The 23875-nt window shown below is 42.5% G+C and overlaps 1 protein-coding gene across 1 annotated transcript in view; it reads left to right on the top strand.

The window, feature by feature from the left end:
• The window catches only part of pkd1 (polycystin 1, transient receptor potential channel interacting), a 68968-nt gene that overhangs the window by 31179 nt on the left and 13914 nt on the right, over positions 1-23875 (top strand). The window contains exons 17-42 of the mRNA XM_022755617.1: positions 538-713; positions 1478-1608; positions 1781-4419; positions 5139-5336; positions 5431-5730; positions 5879-6324; positions 6853-7003; positions 9554-9706; positions 11189-11329; positions 12972-13293; positions 15179-15395; positions 17238-17397; positions 17483-17635; positions 17719-17863; positions 18467-18793; positions 18943-19031; positions 19296-19608; positions 20593-20761; positions 20955-21219; positions 21308-21503; positions 22296-22466; positions 22564-22707; positions 22804-23014; positions 23128-23254; positions 23426-23533; positions 23727-23776. Of these exons, the coding sequence (XP_022611338.1) occupies positions 538-713; positions 1478-1608; positions 1781-4419; positions 5139-5336; positions 5431-5730; positions 5879-6324; positions 6853-7003; positions 9554-9706; positions 11189-11329; positions 12972-13293; positions 15179-15395; positions 17238-17397; positions 17483-17635; positions 17719-17863; positions 18467-18793; positions 18943-19031; positions 19296-19608; positions 20593-20761; positions 20955-21219; positions 21308-21503; positions 22296-22466; positions 22564-22707; positions 22804-23014; positions 23128-23254; positions 23426-23533; positions 23727-23776 (7502 nt within the window). The remainder of the gene's footprint in view (positions 1-537; positions 714-1477; positions 1609-1780; positions 4420-5138; positions 5337-5430; positions 5731-5878; positions 6325-6852; positions 7004-9553; positions 9707-11188; positions 11330-12971; positions 13294-15178; positions 15396-17237; positions 17398-17482; positions 17636-17718; positions 17864-18466; positions 18794-18942; positions 19032-19295; positions 19609-20592; positions 20762-20954; positions 21220-21307; positions 21504-22295; positions 22467-22563; positions 22708-22803; positions 23015-23127; positions 23255-23425; positions 23534-23726; positions 23777-23875) is intronic.

Raw genomic sequence — 23875 nt, 5'->3', positions numbered from 1 at the left:
TTAAACAACTTCAGCTGTGACTCTGCAGCTTTTTGTTTTGTGCAAAGAATTTGGACAGTAAGGTTTAACTTGAAGGTTTTCCATTTGTAATCAGACAATTTTTAATTTAAGTAATTACAAGATTAGATTTTGTTAATTACATCTGAAAGAAAGAACTCTATTGCACATACAAGCCCGAATTGATTATTCTGTAGTAACACAGTTGTCATATGTTAGAATTGGTCGACACAACACTCTCTGTATTACTCTAAAATCACCAAAGTTATTAGCATTTTGGTTTTCTTGAAGACCTTCCTGGATCATTGATTATGCAATCTGCTGATTATTGTCAATTAACTGTTGGTGTACAAAATGTCAGAAAACTCTGAGAAAGTTCCCAGAGTCGGAGTTGATGTTTTCAAACCTTTTCTATTGTATTAATCAATTATCAAAATAGTTAGTGTGTAATCAACGAGAGACCTCAACACCAACAACACTTTTTCAAGTTTTTATCCACTGCCTTCAGCCATCTTACTGGTTGTGTGTCATGTCTTCCAGGTGACGGCCATGAACCATGTCAGCACCCTCACAGAGCATTTCAACGTGACGGTAGACCGCCTGCAGCCCATGGCCAACCTCACAGTGAAGGGTGTGCCAGATGTGGTCCCTCAGGGCTCCACTCAGACTCTCACCACTTCTGTGCTCGTGGACATGTCTGTGGCTGCCACCTTTCGGTATGAAGACGGGGGGGACAGGGGGGACGGATGGGACGGGGGGGGGGCAGATGGAAAGAAGCATTGAGCAGATAGTGTCTAGTGTTTTTTGAAACAGAAAGTATAATAAAAAGCTGCCTCTTTTTCTCTCTGTCTCCTCTTCTATTTATTTTTAAGACAAAAACAAGCGCTGCATCTGTTTGTGTTTGGCTGCTTGTTTCTTCTCCTCTATCTGTCTCTCTCTCTTTCTCTTTGCTCTTTTCTCTGTTTTCATCTTCCTGTGCGCCATAATAACACTGCAGCAGTCATACCATGCAGAGCCTTGGATTTATAACCGTGTGGTTAAAGCAGATTGCTGACAAGAATTTTCCCTTCTGCTCGGCTGTTTCCCCTGTACTTTTTTTTTTCTTTTTTCTTCCACTCTTTCTCTTTTGCTCTTTTCCCTCCCTCCCTCTTTCGCATTCCCACCCTCCCAACTGTGGTGCACTCTTTCACTTAGTTTCCTCCACTCTCACCATTCTTGGTCCAGAGAGGCTTCCTGAGTTTTGAGTTTCCACTTCTCCTCGTCCAAACCCTCTATTGCCTCGTCAGAGAAGATTCCTAGTGACTGTGTGTGTGTGTGTGTGTGTGTGTGTGTGTGTGTGTGTGTGCGCGTGTGCGTGCATGCGTGCGGGGGTGGCTGGGCGGAAATGGTTATCAGTGCATCTATTGATCTAACCTCCATGTACGGTATTTCTCTGAAGCTCCTCTACTAATGGTTTTACATTGTCTTTGTTACGCTGCAGATGGTCTTTTGGTGACGGAGGATATAAGGAGTTTGAATACAAGCCTCCCTACGACTCCGCCCTCCTCTGCCCAGACTCCTCCAACCAGGTCCTCCTAAGCAACAATGTCACCTATATCTACTCTCAGCCAGGTAACCCCTCACCCATCTACCTATCAGCAGTAGTAGCAATGAGTAATGTAGCGGCAACCCATTTGTTTCAATTTATGCAATGTTGAAATGTCTTAAGAGTGTGGGTAGACAGTGGCATATAAATAATTTTACTTCCTTTTTCTTGCTCTCTCTTCCTTCCCTCTCTGTACAGGAATATACACCGCGCTGGTGTCCGTGTCCAATCGTTATGACAACATTAGTCAGAGCATCAACATGAGTGTCTACAGCATCCTCACTCGTGTTGATATACAAACAGAGCCACGACTCCTCCTTGCTGGCAAATCAGCCGATTTTGAGGCTCACCCTCTGCCCTCACCCTATGGAATTCACTATGACTGGCACTTTGGAGACGGTTCAGCTCCGCTGCAAGGTCGCCGTGTGGCACACACCTATGCACATAGTGGCGTCTTTAATATCTGTGTATCGGTAAACAACACCATCAGTTCTACAGAGGCTTGCGCTGAGATGTTTGTATATGAGGAGATTGAAAAACTAGTAGCCGAAAGCTCTTCTCCCACCGAGCTTCACAGTCCTACTACAGTGTGGGCACGCCTTGCTTCAGGTAATAACATCACATGGACATTCTCCATGGGTGATGGCGCTGTCTACTCTACATCTGAACCTAATGTGTCACACAGCTACAACAAAGATGGCAACTACACAGTGAACGTGACTGCTGCGAACGCTGTGAGCGTTGGTTGGACAATCCTAACGGTGCAGGTGTTTGTGTTCCAAGTTATAAGGATGGAGCCATCCGGGTGTATCCAAGAGCAGACCCCTGTCAACTTTCTAGCCTGGGTTTCCGGTAACGAATCGGCTCATCTCTATGAATGGTGCTTTGGGGACGGAAGCCCCAACGAGACACACCATGGCAACCCCAGGGTCTCACACACCTACTGGACAGTTGGGAACTACCGCCTCTCCCTGCTTCTCTCCAGTGGTGTCAACAGAGCCACCAAGGCCAACCATCTCAGCTGGGTGTGTGTGCAGCCAGCTTTGACCAACATCAGCCTTGCCCTTGAGAAATCACACTACGCTGTTGGAGAAGAGATCCGGTTCCAGGTCAGAGCTGAGCCAGAGTTTAACTACAGCTATCAGTGGGACTTTGGCAGAGAGGAAGAACTTATGCTCATTCATGGTTCTGGGAATATTGAGACAATGTATAAAAACCCAGGTCATTACATGGTGACAGTCACTGTCTTCAATAACATCTCCACCAGTAATACCAGTGTTGTGATTGAGGTTCTGATGCCAGTAGGACCAATTGTTATTCAACATAATGGCACTAAGTTCAACAACTTGACGCTTAAAGCACCATATGCTTTCACAACTTCTTCCTTGGCCTCCAATGTCACTTACACCTGGAACTTTGGGGATGGAAATGTGCTTACAGGCCAGAATACGCACCATACCTACAACATTTCAGGAAACTACAATATCACACTGACAGCAGCCAACACAGTAAGCAGAAACCACACTACTTTACCTGTTGCTGTGCTCGAACCAATCCGTGGGTTAACTGTCAACGCCAGCTTGATAAATGTCCCTCTAAATGCCTCGGTTCACTTTGAGGCCCAAATGGAGGAAGGAGATGGTGTCCGGTTCTCTTGGATCTTGTGCGACCGCTGCACCTCAATACCGGGGACCCACACCATGTTCTACACCTTTCGCTCTGTTGGCACTTTCAACATCATTGTGACAGCGGAGAACGACGTAGGAATAGCACAAGCGAGTATCTTCCTGTTTGTCCAACGTGAGCTTGAGGGACTGCAGATTTTAGCAGAGGACGTCGGAGGAGGTGGAGGCACAGGAGTGGACGGTTGCTGCTTTGCTACAAACCGCGTTCTCCACCTTCAAGCAGGATTAAAGGAAGGAACAAACATGACTTTTACCTGGAACCTCATCAGAGAGCACGACCCAGTCAGCTCAAGCTTCAACATAAGTGGGAAAAGTGTGGAGGTGAATTTCTCTACGCCAGGTCCATGTGACATCTTTCTCCGGGCTGCCAACCTCCTGGGCCAGCTGTCTGTCAACAGAACCATCCACTTCCTGGAACAAGCCAGAGGCGTGTACCTGCAGATCAGCAACAACCCAGTTGCAGTCAATGCTCCAACTAACCTGACAGTCTTGACTATGGAGGGCTCGGACCTGCAGTACCGCTGGTCTGTGAATGGGGATGCTCTGCCGTGGAACAAGCCCTGGAACACCCACACCTTCATCAGTCCTGGCCAAAAACTAGTAACTGTGGAGGTCTTCAATAAAGTTAGCTCAGAGATTGTGTCAGAGATGGTCAGTGTCCAGGAAGTAATTTCTGGACTAAGGTTCACAGCTACCAATGTGACAGAGCAGAGTTACGTGGCAACAGGTGTCAGTGTCTCACTCCAGGGAGAGGTCCTGACAGGAACCAATGTGACGTGGACGTGGCTGTTAGAAGGAAGAACAGACACAGGAAGGAAAACTTCTCTGATTTTCCAGGAGCCAAAGTCAGCCATTGTTACTCTGAATGCCACCAATGATGTCAGTGTGCAAGCGATCTCCAGGGAGTTCTTTGTTCAGGACAAGATTCAGGGGTTGGAGCTGAGGGCAAGTACAAAGATTGCAGGAGTCGGTGAGAAGGTGGAGTTCACCATTTCCATGGCAGCTGGCTCGGACGTTTGTATTATCCTCAGCATCAGTGGAGATGCCACTGTCACCCTTCAGCCCAACCATACTTATGACCACATCTTCACACATGTCCACAATTTCACTCGAGTGGATAACTACATGGTGAATCTCACTGCTCACAACCAGGTAAAGTGAAAGGAAATGGTTAACGTACAATATACAAAATAAGAGAGTACAATATAGATGCTTTGGCTGGTCATTTTTTTGCTGAAGAAAAAAAGATACATTTTACAGCCATTCCTACAAGACTATCACATTAACTATTCCTCAGCTTTCACTCACATGTACAGCTTGTGAGAGCATTTACCAATGAAAAAATCATTTTCTACTTATGCCACTCTCTGTGTTAAAACACGAGGTTTGCTATCACTGCCTAACATGGGCGTGTTTACACATTTATGCTGACAATCCAATGACACTATTCTTGGCACACACAGTAGATCCCTCATAGTCTGTGACTTTAATTATCTGCATTCTGCTCCTCACAAAGGGACCTTGAGTCAGTAGAGCATGTGTAAAATTGAAGGAAAAATGTGTTCTCTGAAACATATGATTGAGCATATTGTTGATGTTTGTTGTCATCCTCCACTCCACTGCGTATTTAAGCCCAATTTCACATGAGGCCTGTATGTTGAGTGTTTGAAAATTGGCGGCAGCAAATTTTCTACAAAAATAAACAGTATGTCATCAGAATAATTAGACAAGTTAATCACGCCTCTACACAAACATTTAATATTTTAAATCAAATCATGACTACATTACTCTCTGATGTCAACAAGATGAAGATAATATAGTCGAACTAATACAGAGCACTTCTCTTTATGTGCTGCAATGTGACAATCCAGGTGAGCTCCAAGAGGCGGCAGGTCCAGGTTAAGGTGATGGAGCCGGTGCGTGGACTTTCCATCTTGGGAAGCTGCACAGCAATCCCTGTTGGTGTGAAGAAATTGTTTGTGGCCAACATCCAGACGGGCAAACCTGTTAGTTTCTTGTGGACTTTTGATCTGCACCACCTCCATCAGGCGTCATGTATCGGCAAAGAGGTCAGCTCACTTAGATATTACAGCCTTTGAATATCACAAAACTGTGTTAAGGTGCACAAGTGGTGATGTATGTCAATGAATCACCCATCCTCAGGTGTCCTACATGCCAGAAGAGGCAGGTTTATTGACCATCTACCTGAAGGCCTTCAACAACCTGCACGGTCAGAACATCACCAAGCACATCCTAGTGCAGAACCGGCTGACGGCTGCCGTCCTGTATGCAGCTCCTCAGGACACTTTCATCAATAAGACCATAACCCTGATGGCCTCTGTCACACCCAGGTCTAATCCTGTGGAGTGTTTGTGGGACTTTGGTGACGGTTCTACTCCAGTTCACACCAACACCACAACTGTGGGTTATAAGTACAGTCACCCAGGACACTACCGGGTCCAAGTATGTTCCTTTGAATCACATTACTCCATGTAGATCCATTATCTATTTGTTGATCCTTGAAACAAGAGATAAATTAATCGGACAGATGCTGTATGTGAAAGCTTTCCAGTTTTGTGATTTCACAAGCTTGATTTTTTCTCCTTGCTAGGGCAACTGCAGTAACCTGGTGAGCTGGGTTTTGGCCCAGGTGGAGGTAAACATCAGTGTATTAGAGTGTGAGGAACCGGAGGTGCAGGTGGTTCAAGCCCCCCGCCTGGCCATCTGGCGATCCCAGCCCACTTTGGTGGAGGCCAGTGTGGATCTGAAAGGCTGTGTACGCTACGGAGCTCAGTACCTCTGGCAGATCCTCTCAACACCCTCCTGTGATAATGACCAACATGGCCGGATTCCCTCTGGAGTGGTGACTCAGCCCGCTCAGTCTTTGCCTGTCCCAGTAATTCGCCTTTCAACTGAGGTGGATGTGCGGCGGCTGCAGCTATCATTGCCTAAGATGGCTCTGGCAACAGGGAACTACAGCTTGGTGTTTTCTCTGTCATATGAAGGTGTGCCACTAAGGAAGGCTGCCTGTCTGCAGCTGAGTGTCATGGCTGCCAGGTCAGTAGAGAAACACAACATTTTCCCTGTAGAGCTGTTGATCACATACTTTCCCCCCTTTATTTTTTTGTGCTAGTGATGCACAGTTTGATGCAGTGTAACATTAAAACAATGATCCACCAATAATCTTTGTTAAAATTGGCCATCACTTTGAATTCATGCCAGTTACAGTGGATTCTAATGGTGAAGTATCAAAACATCCATAGAAACTTCTCAAACCAGTACTACAGCGTAATCCACCTCTGTGGTGTTGGTGCTTACCTTCCATATGTCCCTAACACATGTTTTTCGTCAAGAAGTGCGTAAACTATCATTTCAATCCCAAGATTTATCGTGTCTTCAAGAGGAATTTAGTTTACCATGCTCTGCAAGAAGATCACTCCTCTGTGAGACCATGTAACCTAACTGCACACGTTTGCAAACATTAACTGTGTTGATTTGTTGAATAATACGTTTTTGGGTATAACAAGTTGAATTTGAAATTTGCACTGCTTTTTTATGTTAATTTTAACCGGTTTTCCTTGTCAGGCTGATGCCAATTATAGAAGGGGGCACCTACAGGGTGTGGTCGAGGACTCAGGACCTGCAGCTCAGTGCGGAGCAGTCCTACGACCCTAACTTGGACCCAGACAGCCAGTCACTACTCCACTATCACTGGGAGTGTCAAAGTACTTCAAAGGTAAGGGCAGGCATGAAGCAAAAGATGATTTCACACATTATAACTGAAAAATTGCCTCTTTTTGTTAAATTAGCAGTTTCTGTTGTTCTCACAAACCGTGACATTACACTATATATCGTATAATCAAGCCCTCGCCAGGAGTGTGGATTGTTTCATTCTGTTTTAAGAGGTTTGATTTCAGTGGGTGACCTGTTGAAGGTCATGCTATCATTGGGTGTCTAAAAAGAAAAGAAGTATTACATTAAAATGTGGCTACGTTATGTAGCATACATTATGTAGAATTTACTACTTTACAAAGTCCATATATTCTGAGCAGATTAGTGAATAGTGAATGAACAAGTGGTGTCTTTAAAGTACAAGTACAGTAGAAGCAGAGTACAACAGAGCTCTGTGCTGTTCTGCTTTTGCTCCTGTGGTTAGACAGGATTGTCTCTCTCAGTCTCTCACTGTTTCCTCAATATTTGGCTTGAATCTAGTAGAAATAAAAGAGTGTTGAATTGTCAAACCAAACTCCACTTTCAAACTTTTTAATGGTGAATTCATAAGACAGAGTTTGGAGGACAGACTTGATTCTGCAAAGGAGATTGTGGAAAAATTACGTAATGGTCATCTGGTCCTGACTGAGTACTGTAACTGCCTTCTGAGAGGCTTGGCAGCATTGATGTGAAGAGAACTCAGTTCAGCACAGTTTGTGAGTGTGCCTCTTTAATGTTGAGTGTACGCTTGTGTGTGTGTGTGTGTGTGTGTGTGTGTGTGTGTGTGTGTGTGTGTGTGTGTGTGTGTGTGTGTGTGTGCGCGCGCACGCGCGCATTGGGAACACATTCTGCCTGTACAGCAAAAGACCACAATATAAAATGCAATGGGATGGGTGTGTCCAAAAAGACATTTTTGGTGTGTGTGTGTGTCAGTGTCTGCACATCTAAGCGGAGAGACATTTAAAGGGTTATGTAACTGTTTAGAGATAAACTCAGCATTCCACAGCTGGCGCTTTGCTCTCCACCCTGACAATTACACACTTGAACGTAAACAACATGCACACATTACACACACACAGCTGTGCGAAGCTGCTGATAAAGAGAACTGCTAATGAAGAAAATGTACTGAGACATGTTGAAGGGCGATAAGTTTGACCACAAAGAGTCAAACAGAGTTGTATATTCATTTAGAAGGACTCAAAGTTGAAGAGATAGAAGCAGACAGAAACACAGTTTATCAAATGTCCTACACTGTCCTGACCTTGGATACAAGTACAATTATGAACACAATAGAGTTGGTTAAAAAAAGAAAAAATATTCAATGTTACAAAAGGTTGACGTTTTTCTCTTTTCTCTGAAGGAGAGCTGGGCACTGCCAACAAAATGACATCATTTGTGACAGCCTTAATTTACGACTATCCACCTTCATAAGATCTTCACAAACAAGAAGATTTTAAGAATATTAAGATATTAATAAAAACATTTTGATTTGTTGTGTATAGTATATTTGTGAAGGGGAAGTAAACATTTGTCCTGTACCGTGTACCGTTTTTGAGAAAATAAACATTTCATTTTTAATCTTAGGCTCTCCATTAACATCCAAATGTTCTAAAGTAGTGACTCATTCAACTGCAAATTTTTGCAATTCACAAGTTATGTCGGATAAATAAATTGCTATAATTTGAGAATTAATGATGCCCAGATGTTTGTTTTGTGTGAACAGATGTGCACAAACAATGTACAACAAATGAGACCACTTGGTGTTGTGTTGCTCTTCATGTGGTGCTGAATTGAAAGGACTATGCTTAACACTGTCATATTTAATTTCTCACAAACTTTTATTTTGTGTTAACAAATGTAGTATTCCCTACAGATGTCAATGATTTGTTATACTCCCCTACTAGCTCTTTGATTAGATGCCCAACCTGAGTAGTTAATGTGAAATGAGGTATTGGGGCAGTGTACAGAATAGGCTGCACAAAGGTGTTAATGCATAGCCTAATAGGATTAACGAGTCACCATTTCGCTCTGTTTGGAACAACCACGTTGTAAAAGTATAAAGACTTTATATTAGCAGAGGTTGGGGGTCTACCTTGTCACCGTATCCCACTGAGCCCGAGTGAAGTGGCTGCTGCAGGCGCACTCTGCTCTTGCCTATTCTGGACTGTAAAACAGTGACGTTACTGTACGTGTGTGTATTTGTTTGTGTGTGTGTGTGTGTGGTTTGTTTCATACCAGTCCAGAGAAGGGTCCAGCTGCAGCCTTGCAGACTCTACAAACCACGCCTTCGACAACCACAGCCCCTTCAAACCACACCCATTATCATAATTTCATCGTGGCCCTAACCTTTATGCCTTTACTGAAATGACAAATAAGTGCCTAGTAGTACATAAGTAACAGTCAAATGTAGCCACATGTATGTCTTTTTCTTGTATTAATATCAGTGTTGTGATAATAGTGAAGTTATATCAATATTGATATAACCAGATTAAGTCTCATTAAATCTTATTTCCCATTTCTACAATTATCTGCTACATTTATGGTCTCATTTCTCCCTCCCAATTTCTGCTTGCAGGGTCCAGAGCACTGCTCCAGCCTGAACTTTGGCCTGGGCTCCAGCGGTCCAGTGCTGGGAATCTCCGGCTCAGAGCTTGAGGCAGGTGTCGAATACACTTTCAAACTGACCATCAGCAAGGACGGCATGGCACCAGAGTCCACCACACAGACTGTAAGTGTACATAGGCTTCTCCACACATGAATACATGCATGCTTTAAGTCAGTAGTTTCCAACCTGGGGGGCAGAGGCGCTCCACTAGATCACTATATTAATGTTTAGGCTCACAAACTAATAGATTGTATTAAAAAGAATTAAGAAAATGTTCTGCTACACAAATGTGATTTAACTTTTGGGGATTCATCTGTAGTCGATGTTTTTTTCTTGTGAAATATGAGGTAGTTTTACGTCTTCAGGCTTCTAACAGTTATTCTAATAAGCAATCTGACAAATTTCAAGGTAAGAAATCATTTTATAGTAATCAAGCTGTGATGTCACAAGGAGTCCCTCTTTCATTTAGAGGAATTATAAAACAATTATACTTATCAAACAGCAAATAAGAAATGAAGCCCTGCCTCTGATGAAAGCCAGCCTCAAATAAAGGCCTCTTGCCTTCGGCAGTTGAGGTAAATAAAGGTCTCGGCCACATTTGTGGAGTACAGTATATGATTGTCAATTTTGGGTTAGGGTTACAGGAGAGCTCATATATCATACTGTCAGCAGTGTTGTTGAGCATGTTAGAAGTGATTTGTCATCAGCCTTACACTCATTCTTTGCCCTCAGCTACAACAAGAAACTCTAAAATCGGGAAGTCAACCTCTGCTGTCCATATTAGGGCTCTGTAATTTGTGACTCACACCAAGCAGGATAAAAATCAGAGTGGAAAAAACTGTTCATGGTGGAACACAGGGGAAGATGTAGTTCAAGCAGTGGTCATGGTTGTTATTGATTGTCCCAGTATTAATGTGGTGAGCATTTATCAATTCCACAGTGAGAATGTTAAATATTTTCAACATCTATTCAGTCGTGCTTAATTACAAATGCACACCGATATTAAGCATGTACATGTATTGTCACATACTGCCTGTCTGTCTTATATTTGGAGAGATTTCTCTAGGATGGTTGTGAGTATATCAAAAAGTTTTGCAGAACATTTTTTACTCGTTTCATACTAATCAATCACATTATTCACTGTAATGAAAATAATTAGTCTCTTTCATGAATAATTGCACTCAAAATCTCCAGTTCTCGGCCTTCTCCATTATCTATTTATTCTCCAAAATGTTTGTGATGACATCTCTGGTTTATTGATTAACAATTCAACATCTTGGCACTGAAGCTGCTCCCAGCAAAATACAGTGAGCCTTTAGTCTATTAGATGAGAAGAAACAAAACATAACAGATAAAACAGGAAATGGCAATTAGACTGAGAGAAGAATAGAAAACATAAACCAGAGGCAACCAAATGTGGTGTAAGTAAGCATAACAATGCATGACACATAGTGTGTAGTAGTGGTTTTAATTAATTAGAAACAACACATAGAGCAGATGAATGCTTGCTGTTTGTTTTTAGGTGGTTGGGAAGATTACTTTCTGTTTGGACAGACTTAGCCCCATGCCATTGTTTCACATTGCATGTATGTATATGTGTGACAGGTGCTTGTACAGAGCGGTCACATTCCCATGGTGTATCTGGAGTGTGTGTCCTGTAAGGCCCAGTCGATCTACGAGGTCAGCCAGAACTCGTACGTCTACCTCAGAGGAACCTGCACCAACTGCCAGGGCTTCCACCGTGGGGTAAACACGCACACACGCACACACACACACACACACACACACACACATACACACACACACACACACAAACACACACACATAGAGAGAAAGGCACAAGCACACAACCCAGCTAAATCTGTGTCTCAGCAAAATGAGGTCACTGCACCACAGAAGTGACAGTGGAGTCAACATTTCCAGATCCTTTTCTTCCCTCTCCTCCTCCTGCTCCACCTTCTCTCCTCCTCCCTCCTTTATTCAGACTTTCCCTGGGATTTGTGATGCAGGCAGTGTGTGGGTGTGAGAATGAGGTCATTGTACAAGTGGAGCCAGAGAGAATATGTTATGTCCTTACTAAAACAGGGAAACAATTTAAAAGACAAAACACTTGAGTTGAGTCACTGGTCCTCAATTTGCACATGCCAGCTGACTGACTATGACTCAGCTGTACACTAACCTAGCTTACTTTTTAAAATAATTCCACTAAGTTTCCATACTGGTTCGCTTTGCATACAGTGGAATCCAAAAGCCTGAGACCACTTCATGGGAAAGTGGTCCGCCATGCATATATTTCAACAGAGGAGTCAAAGAAGAGCCTCAACTGGAAACAAGTTCAGTTTCCATCAGGTTTCAGCCTCTTTAATTCCATGTAAAGCTTGTATGGATTCAAACATCCATGAGACACTGGTTAGCCAACCTGTGAGACTTTAAGTTACAATATGAACATATAAACTGGTTATAACCAACGTTTTGTATTGAATCCTAAGATCCACTGACAGCCAATGGAGGGAAGCCAACTGCAGCATTATACAGTATACCCCGCGACAACATAAAAGTTTGGAGTCATTTCTCAACATTATTCAAAACATAACAAGTCTGACCTTAGAAATATTTCTTACTTGGGAAAGTAAGTTTCTTAATATGTATACAAAAGACTCAAATGTGTCAAAATTCTCTGTATACAGCTGCAAGGTCTTTTCAGGTCTCATTGGACCAATAATAATTTTTGTTTCACATTTTAGAAAATACACTCATGTCAGTATGCTAAATTTGAAGCTGCAACCAGCAGCTGGTTAGCTGATCTTAACACAATGACTGGAAATAGGGGGAAACAGCCAGCCTGGCTCTGTCCAAAGAAAAGAAAATCCACTTACCAGCACCTCTAAAGCTCACTTATTAACATGTTATATCTTGTTTGTTTAATCAGGACAAAAGCCAACGTTTCATCTCAACAAGAAAGTGAATATATGTATTTTCCAAAATGTTCATCTATTCCTTTAAAGCTGCTTAGCACCCATTATGTATCTTTCGTTCCCAACCCAACCCCCCCTTTTTCATAACCCGCTACCCAAAAAAATGCACTGATCAAGTTGGATTAATCAAGTTAGGACCAGTATAACCTGGTTTCTGGACCACAGGAACCATTCAGGTATCAAACTGGCACTGCCTTTGAGTTCTGGCTACAGATATTTGGTGCGTATTAAAACAATAGTAGTATTATATTATTGTTTGCCACAGTAAGGCAAATAATAAAACAAATAAAAAAAAGAAACAAGAAGTTGTCCTTACCTTTACTGAAAGTTTTTAAGTTGGCTACTTGACTTTATGCTTCTGAGGAAATTACAAAGTGTATTTTACCAAATCTCTTTCTCTCTTTGTCTCTTAGCGCTGGAGTGCCATGACTCTGCAGAACGAGACTCTGGTCCTGGACTCCTCCTCCACCACCACAGGAAGTGACGGCATGAACCTGGTGCTGCGGCAGGGTGTCCTGCGCCACGGAGACTCTTACATCTTCACCCTGCACGTGACTGATGGCAGTCTGGATGGTGAGGGCGTTGCCTCCATCACGCTGCATCACAATATGCCCCCGGCTGGTGGAGAGTGTCACCTGAGAGGGGGAGGGGAAGCAGGAGTGGAGTATGGGGACGGGGACGCTGAAGGCTGGAGGGTACGCACACTGTTGGACCGGGTACACTTCAACTGTTCAGGTAGGAAGAAGGAAGGTGTGACCTCCCTGCAGAGCCGGCCCAAGCCTTTATGGGGCCCTAAGCAGAATTTAATTTGGCCAAGGGCGTAGGTTTGGTCTCAACATTGGTAGGGATGCAACAACCCCACCACCTCTCCAAAACAAAGAGATTGACTTTTTAATGCCGTCAACCAAACAGTTTATTAACATATAAGATCAGAATTTACATTAAGAAATGCCCATACACAAATGTAATATATGTACACATGTTGAATCTCCATATATGAAATATGTGTACACACATGAAGGAAAATCATGTGTGTATACAGTGAATATATATATATATATATATATATATATATAGACATATGTTACATAAATGTTATATAAATATATATCCATCCTGTCAGTATATGTTCGTTGTTTATGAAAATATAAGAGATAGAAATGTATGATTAAATTTATTAAGAAATTATTGAGAAAATCAAATACAAACATAAAGAATTATTATAAGCATGTTGTTTTAATAAAGTTGCATTTTACTAAGAGTATTTCATATATGTTATGAACTTGTATCTTCATATATACAAAGGTTGTATATATGTCATAGTAATATATCCTCTTATGAATGAGACATCACTCTTGATATAGGGACAATTATGTCATATATGTACATAAAGTATGTAAAAAAGATAAAAAATAAAACGTTATAGTATAGTGAGGCATAAAAATGTCAAATGTCAATTAATCTAATGTGCATTGTGGGTGGTAGCCAGAGTATTCGGAGAAAACCCATGCAGGCTTAGGGAGAACACGCAAACTCCACACAGAAGGCCCCATGCCTGAGATTCCTGGGATGCCTGGGATTCAACCCACGACTTTTTCAGTTTAAGGCAACAGTTCTAACCACTGTACATATGCATAAAAATGTGAAAAACATCATAGTGTAGTATATCAAAATATGTCATAGTATAGTAAGGCATAAAAAATGTCATAGTACAATAAGGTATTAAAATTTCAAAAAAATAAAGCTATTTGCCAGAAATTCAATTCATACTTTGACTCCTGCTAGCAACCTGACTGCTGGCCCATACCTACAGACGCAGCCACATCACAAACTTTATTTAATGACTACAAACTAGATCTTGATCTTGTAAATAGTAAGCCTATAGGCTAATAGCTATAACTAGTAAGCAACAATCACCCTCATTGTTGATAATGAATAAGGATAAAACAGCCTAATAAATCTCAACAGGGCTGCCGGCTGCTGTGCAGTCCAGCCACACCAGTCTCTGAGAACTTGTGCATCATCTCCAGGTACAACAATTGTAAAATACAAACACCAACACACAATAAACAAAAAATAACAATCCAATAAATCTCAGAGAAAACAGCAACAACGGCTCTTGGCATGAGAGTGCGCATTGTCTCCAGATGCAGCTGTGTGCCATAGGTATGGGCGTGTGCAGCAGGTGTGTTGGGCAGTTTTAGCCATCATATATATAAATAAATATTAAAACTACCAAACAGTTTCGAGGCCAAGTACAGTTTCTATTTTTTGCACTGCTTGAGCAGAACTGCTTGAGAGCCCAAACGATGTAATTATATATGACGGTGTGGCGCCTAGGGGTGCTAATATGCTGGTGGTCCTAATGTTAAATAAAATATATGGTGGGGCATTTCAAGAACTCTTGAGGGCCCCCTAGTGGCCACGGGGGCCCTGAGCAGCCGCTTAGTTAGCATATGCCTTGGGCCGGCCTTGCCTCACTGTCATACGCCTGACACAATATGTATGTATGTGTCTGTTTTACATTTTTTGTAAATGTACTATTACTCATCACCTATTTACCATTGTCATTTTTTTCTCTCTATTGTTCTTTTTGTTTTTCTCGCTTTTCTGCCTCCAGGTTACAGTGATCTGGGGGTCTCAGAGACTCCCCTGCTCTACAGTCTGCTGGTGACGCGCTGCAAAGAAGACTACTGCGAGGAATTCTGTGTGTACAAAGGGAGCAGTCCAGAGCACTCGGCCTTCCTGCCCCCGGGCTTCAGCTCAGCCCGACACCGTGTAGCTGTGTCCATCACAGTGGAGGACCATCAGGGAGCTGCCATCACTGCACTCAACAAGTAACCACAATTTACTTTGCTATTTAGTTCAGTTAGGCAGAGAAGTGTGGCCAATTAAATAAGATTCAGACCTTCAACTTTTCTTTGTTTACATCCCAAGCTGCTGCAGTCCGCTAAACCTGCACATTACTGAAGTTTCTCTGAGAGGTACAATAAATCCCCACCATCTCCGAGGTTTTTGTTCTGTTGCTCACTTCTGGCCCAAGAATTTCACCATAGAGCTCAATAAAGTTTAGGCCTTTGGCAACTAATGGCAACAGTTTAGTGCCTTGCATCAGAGGGTGTTGAACCGTGAATTTAGCCACTCTTAGCTGTCATATTATTATGGGATCAGCAGCTCCTGTGAAAGACAGGAATATCTGGACAATATCATACGGCCCCAAAGTTGGATCCTGCTCAAATGTTTCTGTGCATGTGTGTCAGAAAAAGTATTTTAAAACAATATTGTTACAGTAATTAAATTTGGTAGCCCTAGGTTAAAACCCCTTAATATAATACAATTTTTCCCTTATTTTTCCTCAAGTAGTTCTACGGTTGTTGAAATAATTTTTATTTCACACTGACAGACCGTATCACATACCATGTATATTCTGTATTAATTTGCGAGTTAAATAGTCAAAGCCAAAATCACAGTTTTTTTAATGGTTGCACTTTTCCATTAAATAAAAATATTCTACATTTATTCAGCTGCACATTTCAATTAAATTCAACCTGACATATTTGGTATCTTCAGAGACTGACTGGGAGCTTAATTTCACAATTCTAAGCATTTGAACAATGTTTGGCTGCAGCTAAAAATGTGCTGCTCAAGAGTAGCCTCCAGTATTATTTATGTTTGCACTATCTGCAGCAAGTTAAACAGGCCTGCTAGGGAGCAAACCACTCGACAGGATTTCTGAGGTTATGCTTATATTGATTGTCTTTTTTTATATATCTAACTGGAATTGCTTGGAAAGCGGTATTGATTCTCAGTGCATTATCCTCTTAAAATACAGTAAATTGAGCATGATTAGCCCACCAGCCAGTCAGTGCCCTCTAAGGATTAAAAAGCCCAATTTATTTATACGTCAGCACTGGAAAAAGTTTATTTCTCTGCTTTTAAGAGGAGCTGCACAAGATCCAAAAATCTTCATGAAATCAAGCTAAAGAAGGTAATTTCTCAGGCTCAGCAGTGCTTTGAGCTAAATAGTAATTTTAATATGGCAAAATGATCACAATGACAATGCTGATGTTTAGTAGGTGTCATGTTTACCCTGGTGGTAGTCTTTTTATATGGCATTATGTTTTTGGGATGTCCGTACGTCCCATTCTCGTGAACGCGATATCTCAGTAACGCCTTGAGGGAATTTCTATGAATTTGGCACAAACATCCACTTGGACTCAAGGATGTGGCCATTAGTCAATTCTCTAACTCAGGAAGGAGAGGTTGTAACCATTTCCTGTAACTTGGCTGATAGACGGAGGGATACAAGCGTATGGCGGTAATTCTAGTTAGCGTGCTAATGTGAAAATTTAAGGGATGACCAAAGTTATTACAGTTCATCTTGAGAGGTAGCCAATCCAATAGATGTTAAAACATTTCACTGAAAACCACAAATGTGAACATCATGATGTCTTCAGAAGAAAAGTCAGGTGACCATGGAAGTCATCTGGATTTGGGAACCACATATGTCTTCAAGAGAATTTGTGCCAGTCCAGTTACAGTTCACAGTTAATTTCAACAGTTACCGAGATAATTCAGTCTGGACCAAATGGAAGACCAGCCCACAGATGCCATCCAATATTGTTATGTTTGAAACACAATATTCAGTAGCAGTGCATTTTTTGTGTGTTTGTGTCCAGGTCCATGGAAGTTGTGATGCCAGATCCACCTCCTGAGTACAGAAGCCTTCCTCATTGGCTGTCTGAGCTGACAGACAGCAAACTTAAAAAGCTGCTGGAGCAAGGAGACTCCCAGAGGGTCAGAGAGTTATCACTGGCTCTTATTACAGTCCTAAATGAGGTACGAAAGGTCTAATCACCCAACATCAATTGATGCATCGACAGGATCATGAAGCATACTTATACCTGTTTATACTCCCTTTCAGTATGAGCAGAGCAGGGGGTCAGCATGGGTGTCCCGAGAAGAGCGCAGTTACCGAGTCAGAGTCCGCAGCAACATTACCAGAGCTCTGACGGCTCTGGACCTGACGACTGTAAACGACATCCAGCAGACCTCTGCTGGTCTGGCTCAGTGCACGGTGAGTGAGCTGAAGGGAAAGCTAGAAAAGATGGAAACAGTAAGGAAAGCAAAGAAATGATCAATTCTGTTTGTGTTTCCCAGGCGGTGAGTCGTGAGTTCATTTGTGAGGAGTGTCAGAACAGCACTCTGAACAAGCTGGAGTCCATGCTGGAGATTTTGCAGACTGACACCAAGCAGGGCACCGTCACTCCTACTGAGATAGCTGACAACATCCTGAACATCATGGGTAAGAAAGAAAAATTGGCTGTGAATCCATGAGTGTTTCCATCTGTCAGAACAGTGCTGGTCTCAAAATATGAATGAAAGTAAAGTGTAACATTAATTAGGAGCTATCAACCTCTCATTTATTCATGTATGTTTATTGCAAAGTGGAGAACAACGCCCTCTCACTGGTGTTGCTTATCACCAGATAACATATAGAAAAAAACTGAAGACCGAAATAGAGATGCATAGATCAACTGTAATACTTGCTCATGGTGTTACTGTATTTATGCTACTTGTTTTGTACATGATCATTTGGTTAACCTTTGTGTTCTGTAGTTTATCCTTTATTTCCACTAAAGACATTTGTGGACACATATTTAGGAAAACAGTGAAAATCTACAGTAGATCGTTGATCCAAACCAATCATCTAATTACAATCCATCTGTCAGTAATTGGCTCACTAACTCTGTTTCTCAAAAAAGCCTCCTGCACTCCAAGACTGAAAGATTTATTGGCGAAAACAAACTACAGTGAAGGAAACTGGGCAACTGTAACTTTTTCCCCACTTTCTTCTTTTCCTAATCTCAGCTATTAACCTCATCTCATGTCTTCTCCCTCCCTCCAGGTGATCTGATCCATCAGGTCAGCCAGTCAGCCTCCCAGTCTTACCTTCAGACCGCCTATGTCGATTCCCCCTCACCCCCCTCCACCTCTTCCTCCTTTGGTGAGGAGCAAGTTGGCACCCTGTTAGACCCCTCACCCTCTTCACCAGAGCCGCACCCTCTGCGAGTGGCAGCGAAGGCTTACAGCCTGTCCTCGGTCCTCATGATGATCCTGATGCACGCCCGGGTGCTCAACGAGGAGCCACTGATGCTGAGGGGAGCTGAGATCGCTGCCACAGGAAAACTGGCCGACCCCCAGAGCCTGCTCTGCTACCATGACAACAGTCCAGGTGGAGGTGTGTACTTACTGTCTCATGAAAGTTGTGTTTCTGTAGGTGATCATGTTCATCACCTCATAATCTATAGAAAGCTGGACAACAGGACCGTGATGGAACATGTGTTTAATCTTCTCTTCTTCCCTTCCCCTCTCTCTTTCCAGAGTGTCAGCGTTTCTCCATCCCGCGAGCTTTGAACGCCAATCTTGTCAGAGCTGCTGCAGGAAACGGCATCGTGCAGCTCCTGTTTCAGGTAACATCAGAAAACATCTAATCTGACAGAAAACACTCAATCAAGTACAGAATGCTCGTCGTCTTTGGATGTCTGTCAAAAAACTGGGCAGCATGAAAACTGCTGTTGCTAAAGTCTGTCATGAGCAAACACTGAAATGACCTGCCTGAAGTGCACTTGTTTTGTCTTACCTTTTTCTGTTTCACCCTCAGTTTCTATAAGATGTCAATTTATCCACTTCACCTCCTCTTATGATTTTCTCTCCCTTCTTCTTTTTTCCCCAAGGTGGAGTCCAACCCCTTCCCCTTCAACTATGTGGAGAACTACAACGTCTCTACCGAGGTGGCGTCCATGGAGTTTCGCACTGAAAATGGCACCCAGATCCCAATCTCAGGCCTGGATGACAGTCAGGCCATCACTGTTGCCATTAGCAATGGCAACAGTGATGTTGGAGTTGAGGGTTCTGGTAATGGAGGGTTGCCCACAGCTGGAGCCGTTAACATCAGCCACTGTGACTCCGTCATCGTCAGGGTCAGCATGGGAAATACTAACAGACAGGCAGGGCTGTTTGTGCAGCTCAACTTCACCTCTCTGGAGGGTGAGCTCTTGACGTTCATCACATGTCTAATCTAATACAAAACATACTCATTGGCTTACCTTAGAAGTTCAATTTTTGTTGACACTGAGTGAGGAAGGTATTTTGAAGCTGTAATTTAGTAGCAGTGTTATTTTTGGCTTTATTTCAAAATCAGTGGCCCCTTGCAGCCTTTTCCTTTTTGTTTGTACCCTCATCATGTATCCAAGCAGCTGTGATGGTGCAATTTTCTCACAGGGATTAACAAAGAATTATTCTGTTTTGTTTTGGCAACCCTTGCTCTCTTTATAAATGAAAGAACATCGGATGTTATTATATTGTATGATATGTGGTTATGAATCTTTTCAGTATTTAAGTATTTATTCATGAGAAAGTGGCAGTGTGACTTTTGAACTGGCTTGCCAACATAGAGCTATTACATGGACCAACTAGGGAGATAACATACAATCTATAGCTGCATTAACATAACGAGTATAAAGAGGTTAAACAGCACTCATTGATCTACTTTGTTAATTGTATACAGTTTTATAATTTTATTTGTAATTGTATTGACTCAGTTTAAGTATGCTCATTCATCATTATGTCTGAGGGCGACAGTCCATCCCTGTATACGTACATCCCATTCTCGTGAAGGCAATATCTCAGTAACACTTTGAGGGAATTTATTCAGATTTGGCACATACATTCACTTAGACTCAAGGATGAACTGATTAGAAGTTGATGTTCAAAGGTCAGAGGTCACTGGGATCTCACAAGACATGTGTTCGGCCATAACTCACAAATTCATACGCTAATTATGACACAATTTAACACAAACATCTAATAGGATAAAATGAAGTATTGTCATTTCATATCCAAAGGGTTAAAGGTCAAATTCACTGTGTAAAAATGCTATAACTCAGGAAGGAGACATTGTGACCATATTTCCTGCAACTTGGCTGGTTGGTGGTAATTCTAGTTTTCCTTTTCTTTCTCCAGATGCCAGAGAGAAGGATAAAAGAGAAGAGGATGAAGAGGAGCTGTACATCACAGCTTACCTTCATTCCCATGAAGAACCAAACGAGTTCAACTGCACAGACAGAAAACGTATCACACCTAGTATGACCAGGGGGCAAGATATGGACCACAGGGAATACACCTTCTTCCTGTCACCAGAGTACGAGCCCTTGTTCATTCACTGCACTGTAATATGATGTGTACTAAATATGTTAGTTTAGAATTTAATACTCATGTTTGCTGGGGGAGGTCTATAGTGTGGCCATAAAACCTGAGGCATGTTTGTTTTGGATATTGTTTCCTGTCCTGTATGACTACAGCAGACAGTGTCCCCTCTGTCCCGTGTTACACAGGTCCTACGACACCACACTGGACTACTACATCAACGTGAGCACGCCCTGCAGCCCTGGCTCTCAGCCTGGGGGTGTTCGTCTGGAGGTTGCGGTGTTTGCCTCCCTGTGTCAGTATTTCAGTGAGAGTGAGAAGCAGTGGCGGACAGATGGCATGGTGCCCCTGGCAGAAACCAACCCCAGCAGGATTGTTTGCCGCACCAGGCACCTCACAGCCTTCGGTGGAAGCGTGTTTGTACCAATCAATGCCATCAGCTTTAAAGTGCCAGTCAGTATCATACAAAAAAAAACATGCCTTCTTTTTGTGCATATTCGCCAGATGAACACACACTTAAACCGTTTCCCCTCTCCTTCAGGAACGTTCTGGTGCACCAAGCCTGGTTGTGCTGTTGGTGTGTGTATTGGGCTTACTAAGCTATCTTGTAGCAGCAGCCATCTTGCACAAGTTGGACCAGCTGGATCTTCGCCGGGCTGGTGTTGTTCCACTCTGCGGCCAAGACGGACTCTTCAAGTATGAGGTTCAGGTTAAGACTGGCTGGAGTCGAGGGGCAGGTGAGTTAGGGTCACTATTACTCATCTTATGTCAAGATGATAAAAAGTGAGAAAAGGTGTTGTTTATATAGCTTAATGAGTGTGTAACTGTAAATATTAAGGTTCCACTGTACTACTGTAATTATAGGACAGCATTGATTAAAAGCAGCAATTCTAGTATCTGAATAAAACAATCTAGCTAGAAATACATCTTTGATGTTTTATAATGTAGTTACATTTATATTAAATTAAATAAATCAATAGGGTAAATATATATAATAATGATTTTGAAATAGTGCTTCAACTAAAGATTAATTTCATCTTGCCTCATCGATTCATCTGCAGATTATTGTTTCAATAACTTGGTTAACCTGTTTATTTGTAAAGCATCACTAAAACATTCAAATAACAAAAAACAATGAAAAGTGTCCATCGCATTTTCCCAAAGTCCAAGGTGATGTAATTAAACGTCTTACTTTGTACAAAACCCACAGATATAGATAGAGTTTACTATAATAAAACAGCATATTCTCACTTTTTAAAAAGCGGGAACCATCAAATATTAAGCTCTTTGCTTGAAAAAAATACTCAACCAATTTAACAATTATTAAAATAGTTGATTAATGTTGATCAATTTTAAAATTAAGTAGTTTTTTGTAAAGACAGGAAACATGGCAGAGTAGAGAAGAGAGTTTGTAGATGAATGACCCCACTTTTTCAGGGGCAATTTAATGATGAAAATTTCCAAAACTATGTTAATCCAAATTAAATGTCCATTAAAGTTGATATAGTGAGTTTCTGTCTGTCCTTCAGGCACTACAGCCCATGTGGGAATCAATTTGTACGGGCGTGAGAGCCGCAGTGGACACCGCCATCTTGACAGCAGAGGAGCCTTCTCACGCAACGCGCTTGATATCTTCCACATTGCCACAGACACCAGCCTGGGCAGCATCTGGAAAATACAAATTTGGCATGACAACAAGGGTATAGACACATGCACACACACATAACAGAGCCCTGTAATCACAGAGTTTAAGTAGCCGATGTTTGAGTAAACCATCGTTTCATGACCCTCCTTCAGGTCTGTCCCCAGCATGGATGCTGCAGTATGTCTTGGTGAAAGACCTGCACACAGGAAGCAGCTACTACTTCCTGGTTGAGGAGTGGCTGTCAGTCGACAATGAGAGAACTGACGGACGTGTAGAGATTGAGGTGGAGGCATCAGGTAAGAAGCTATAATCCAATCATCCATGATGAATATGGCTGTTGGTTGACGCCAGTCTGATGCCGGTACCACTTTGTTTCTTTCCCTTTCTTTCAGAGGAGGCTGTGCTCCGTCAGCTGCCCCGCCTGGCGCGGTGCGAGCTGCAGAGGGCGCTGTGTGAGAGCCACCTGTGGCTGTCACTCTATGAGAGGCCCCTCCGCAGCCCTTTCACCCGCCTGCAGAGAGCCACTTGCTGCACTTTGTTGCTGCAGCTCTTTCTATTGGCCAACACACTGTGGTACAGCATCGTGGTGGATAAGAGATACAGGTACAGGAATGTGTGTCGTTTGTGTTTTTGTCCTCTCTGCCTGCTGTCTTTGTGAATTTCCACATTGCAATTGGTGATTAGTTCCCACATTTGAATGCTATCCTGTGCTTTAGCCCGCAGGCCGTGTCAAGGCTTTCTTCATTAAATGGAGAGACTGTGGCAGTAGGTGTGGTGACCTGTCTGATTGTCTACCCTCTCTACCTGCTCGTCTTCACGCTCTTCAGAATGAGCCGCAGCAAGGTAACTCAAATCTCCCCAAAACTAAAACATGATCAAGGTTTCAGTGCTTCTCAGAGGCCACTTGAATATTTTCTCTTTGTGTGTGTGTGCGTGCGTGCGTGCGTGCGTGCGTGCGTGCGTGCGTGCGTGCGTGCGTGCGTGTGTGTCTGTGCATGTGTGTGTGAACATTAGTGTGTGTCTGTGGAGCAGGTGCCACAACAAGTGGACCAGGAGTCTGTGGAGATCGATGACTTGGAAAACTCCATGGCTGGAAGTTCCTTCCTCTTCTTTAATGACGAGGTACAGTCTGACGGGAAAAGACAGGGACTTAAAATTGATTGGTGCCTGATATGATTATAGTTAAAGTTCAGATGCCTTTATGTGTTTTTCAGTTTATTATGGAACTCATATTAACTTAAAATCTATCTATCTATCTATCTATCTATCTATCTATCTATCTATCTATCTATCTATCTATCTATCTGTTTCTCAGACCAACTCAGAAGAAACCAATGTGGATTTACCCACTCCATCAACCAAAAGGTGAATTACTCTGTTGCCAAGGCAGTTGTTTTAGATAATGCATGATTTCATTATTGGAATACAAATACCAAGTATAATTGCCAGCTGTCAGATGAAGTG

The sequence above is a fragment of the Seriola dumerili genome, unplaced genomic scaffold, assembly GCF_002260705.1.
Source record: "Seriola dumerili isolate Sdu_G_001 unplaced genomic scaffold, Sdu_1.0 BDQW01000230.1, whole genome shotgun sequence".
Lineage (NCBI taxonomy): Eukaryota > Metazoa > Chordata > Actinopteri > Carangiformes > Carangidae > Seriola > Seriola dumerili.
Note: the sequence above shows the minus strand (reverse complement) of the source record. Positions and strands in the feature narration are given on the sequence as shown.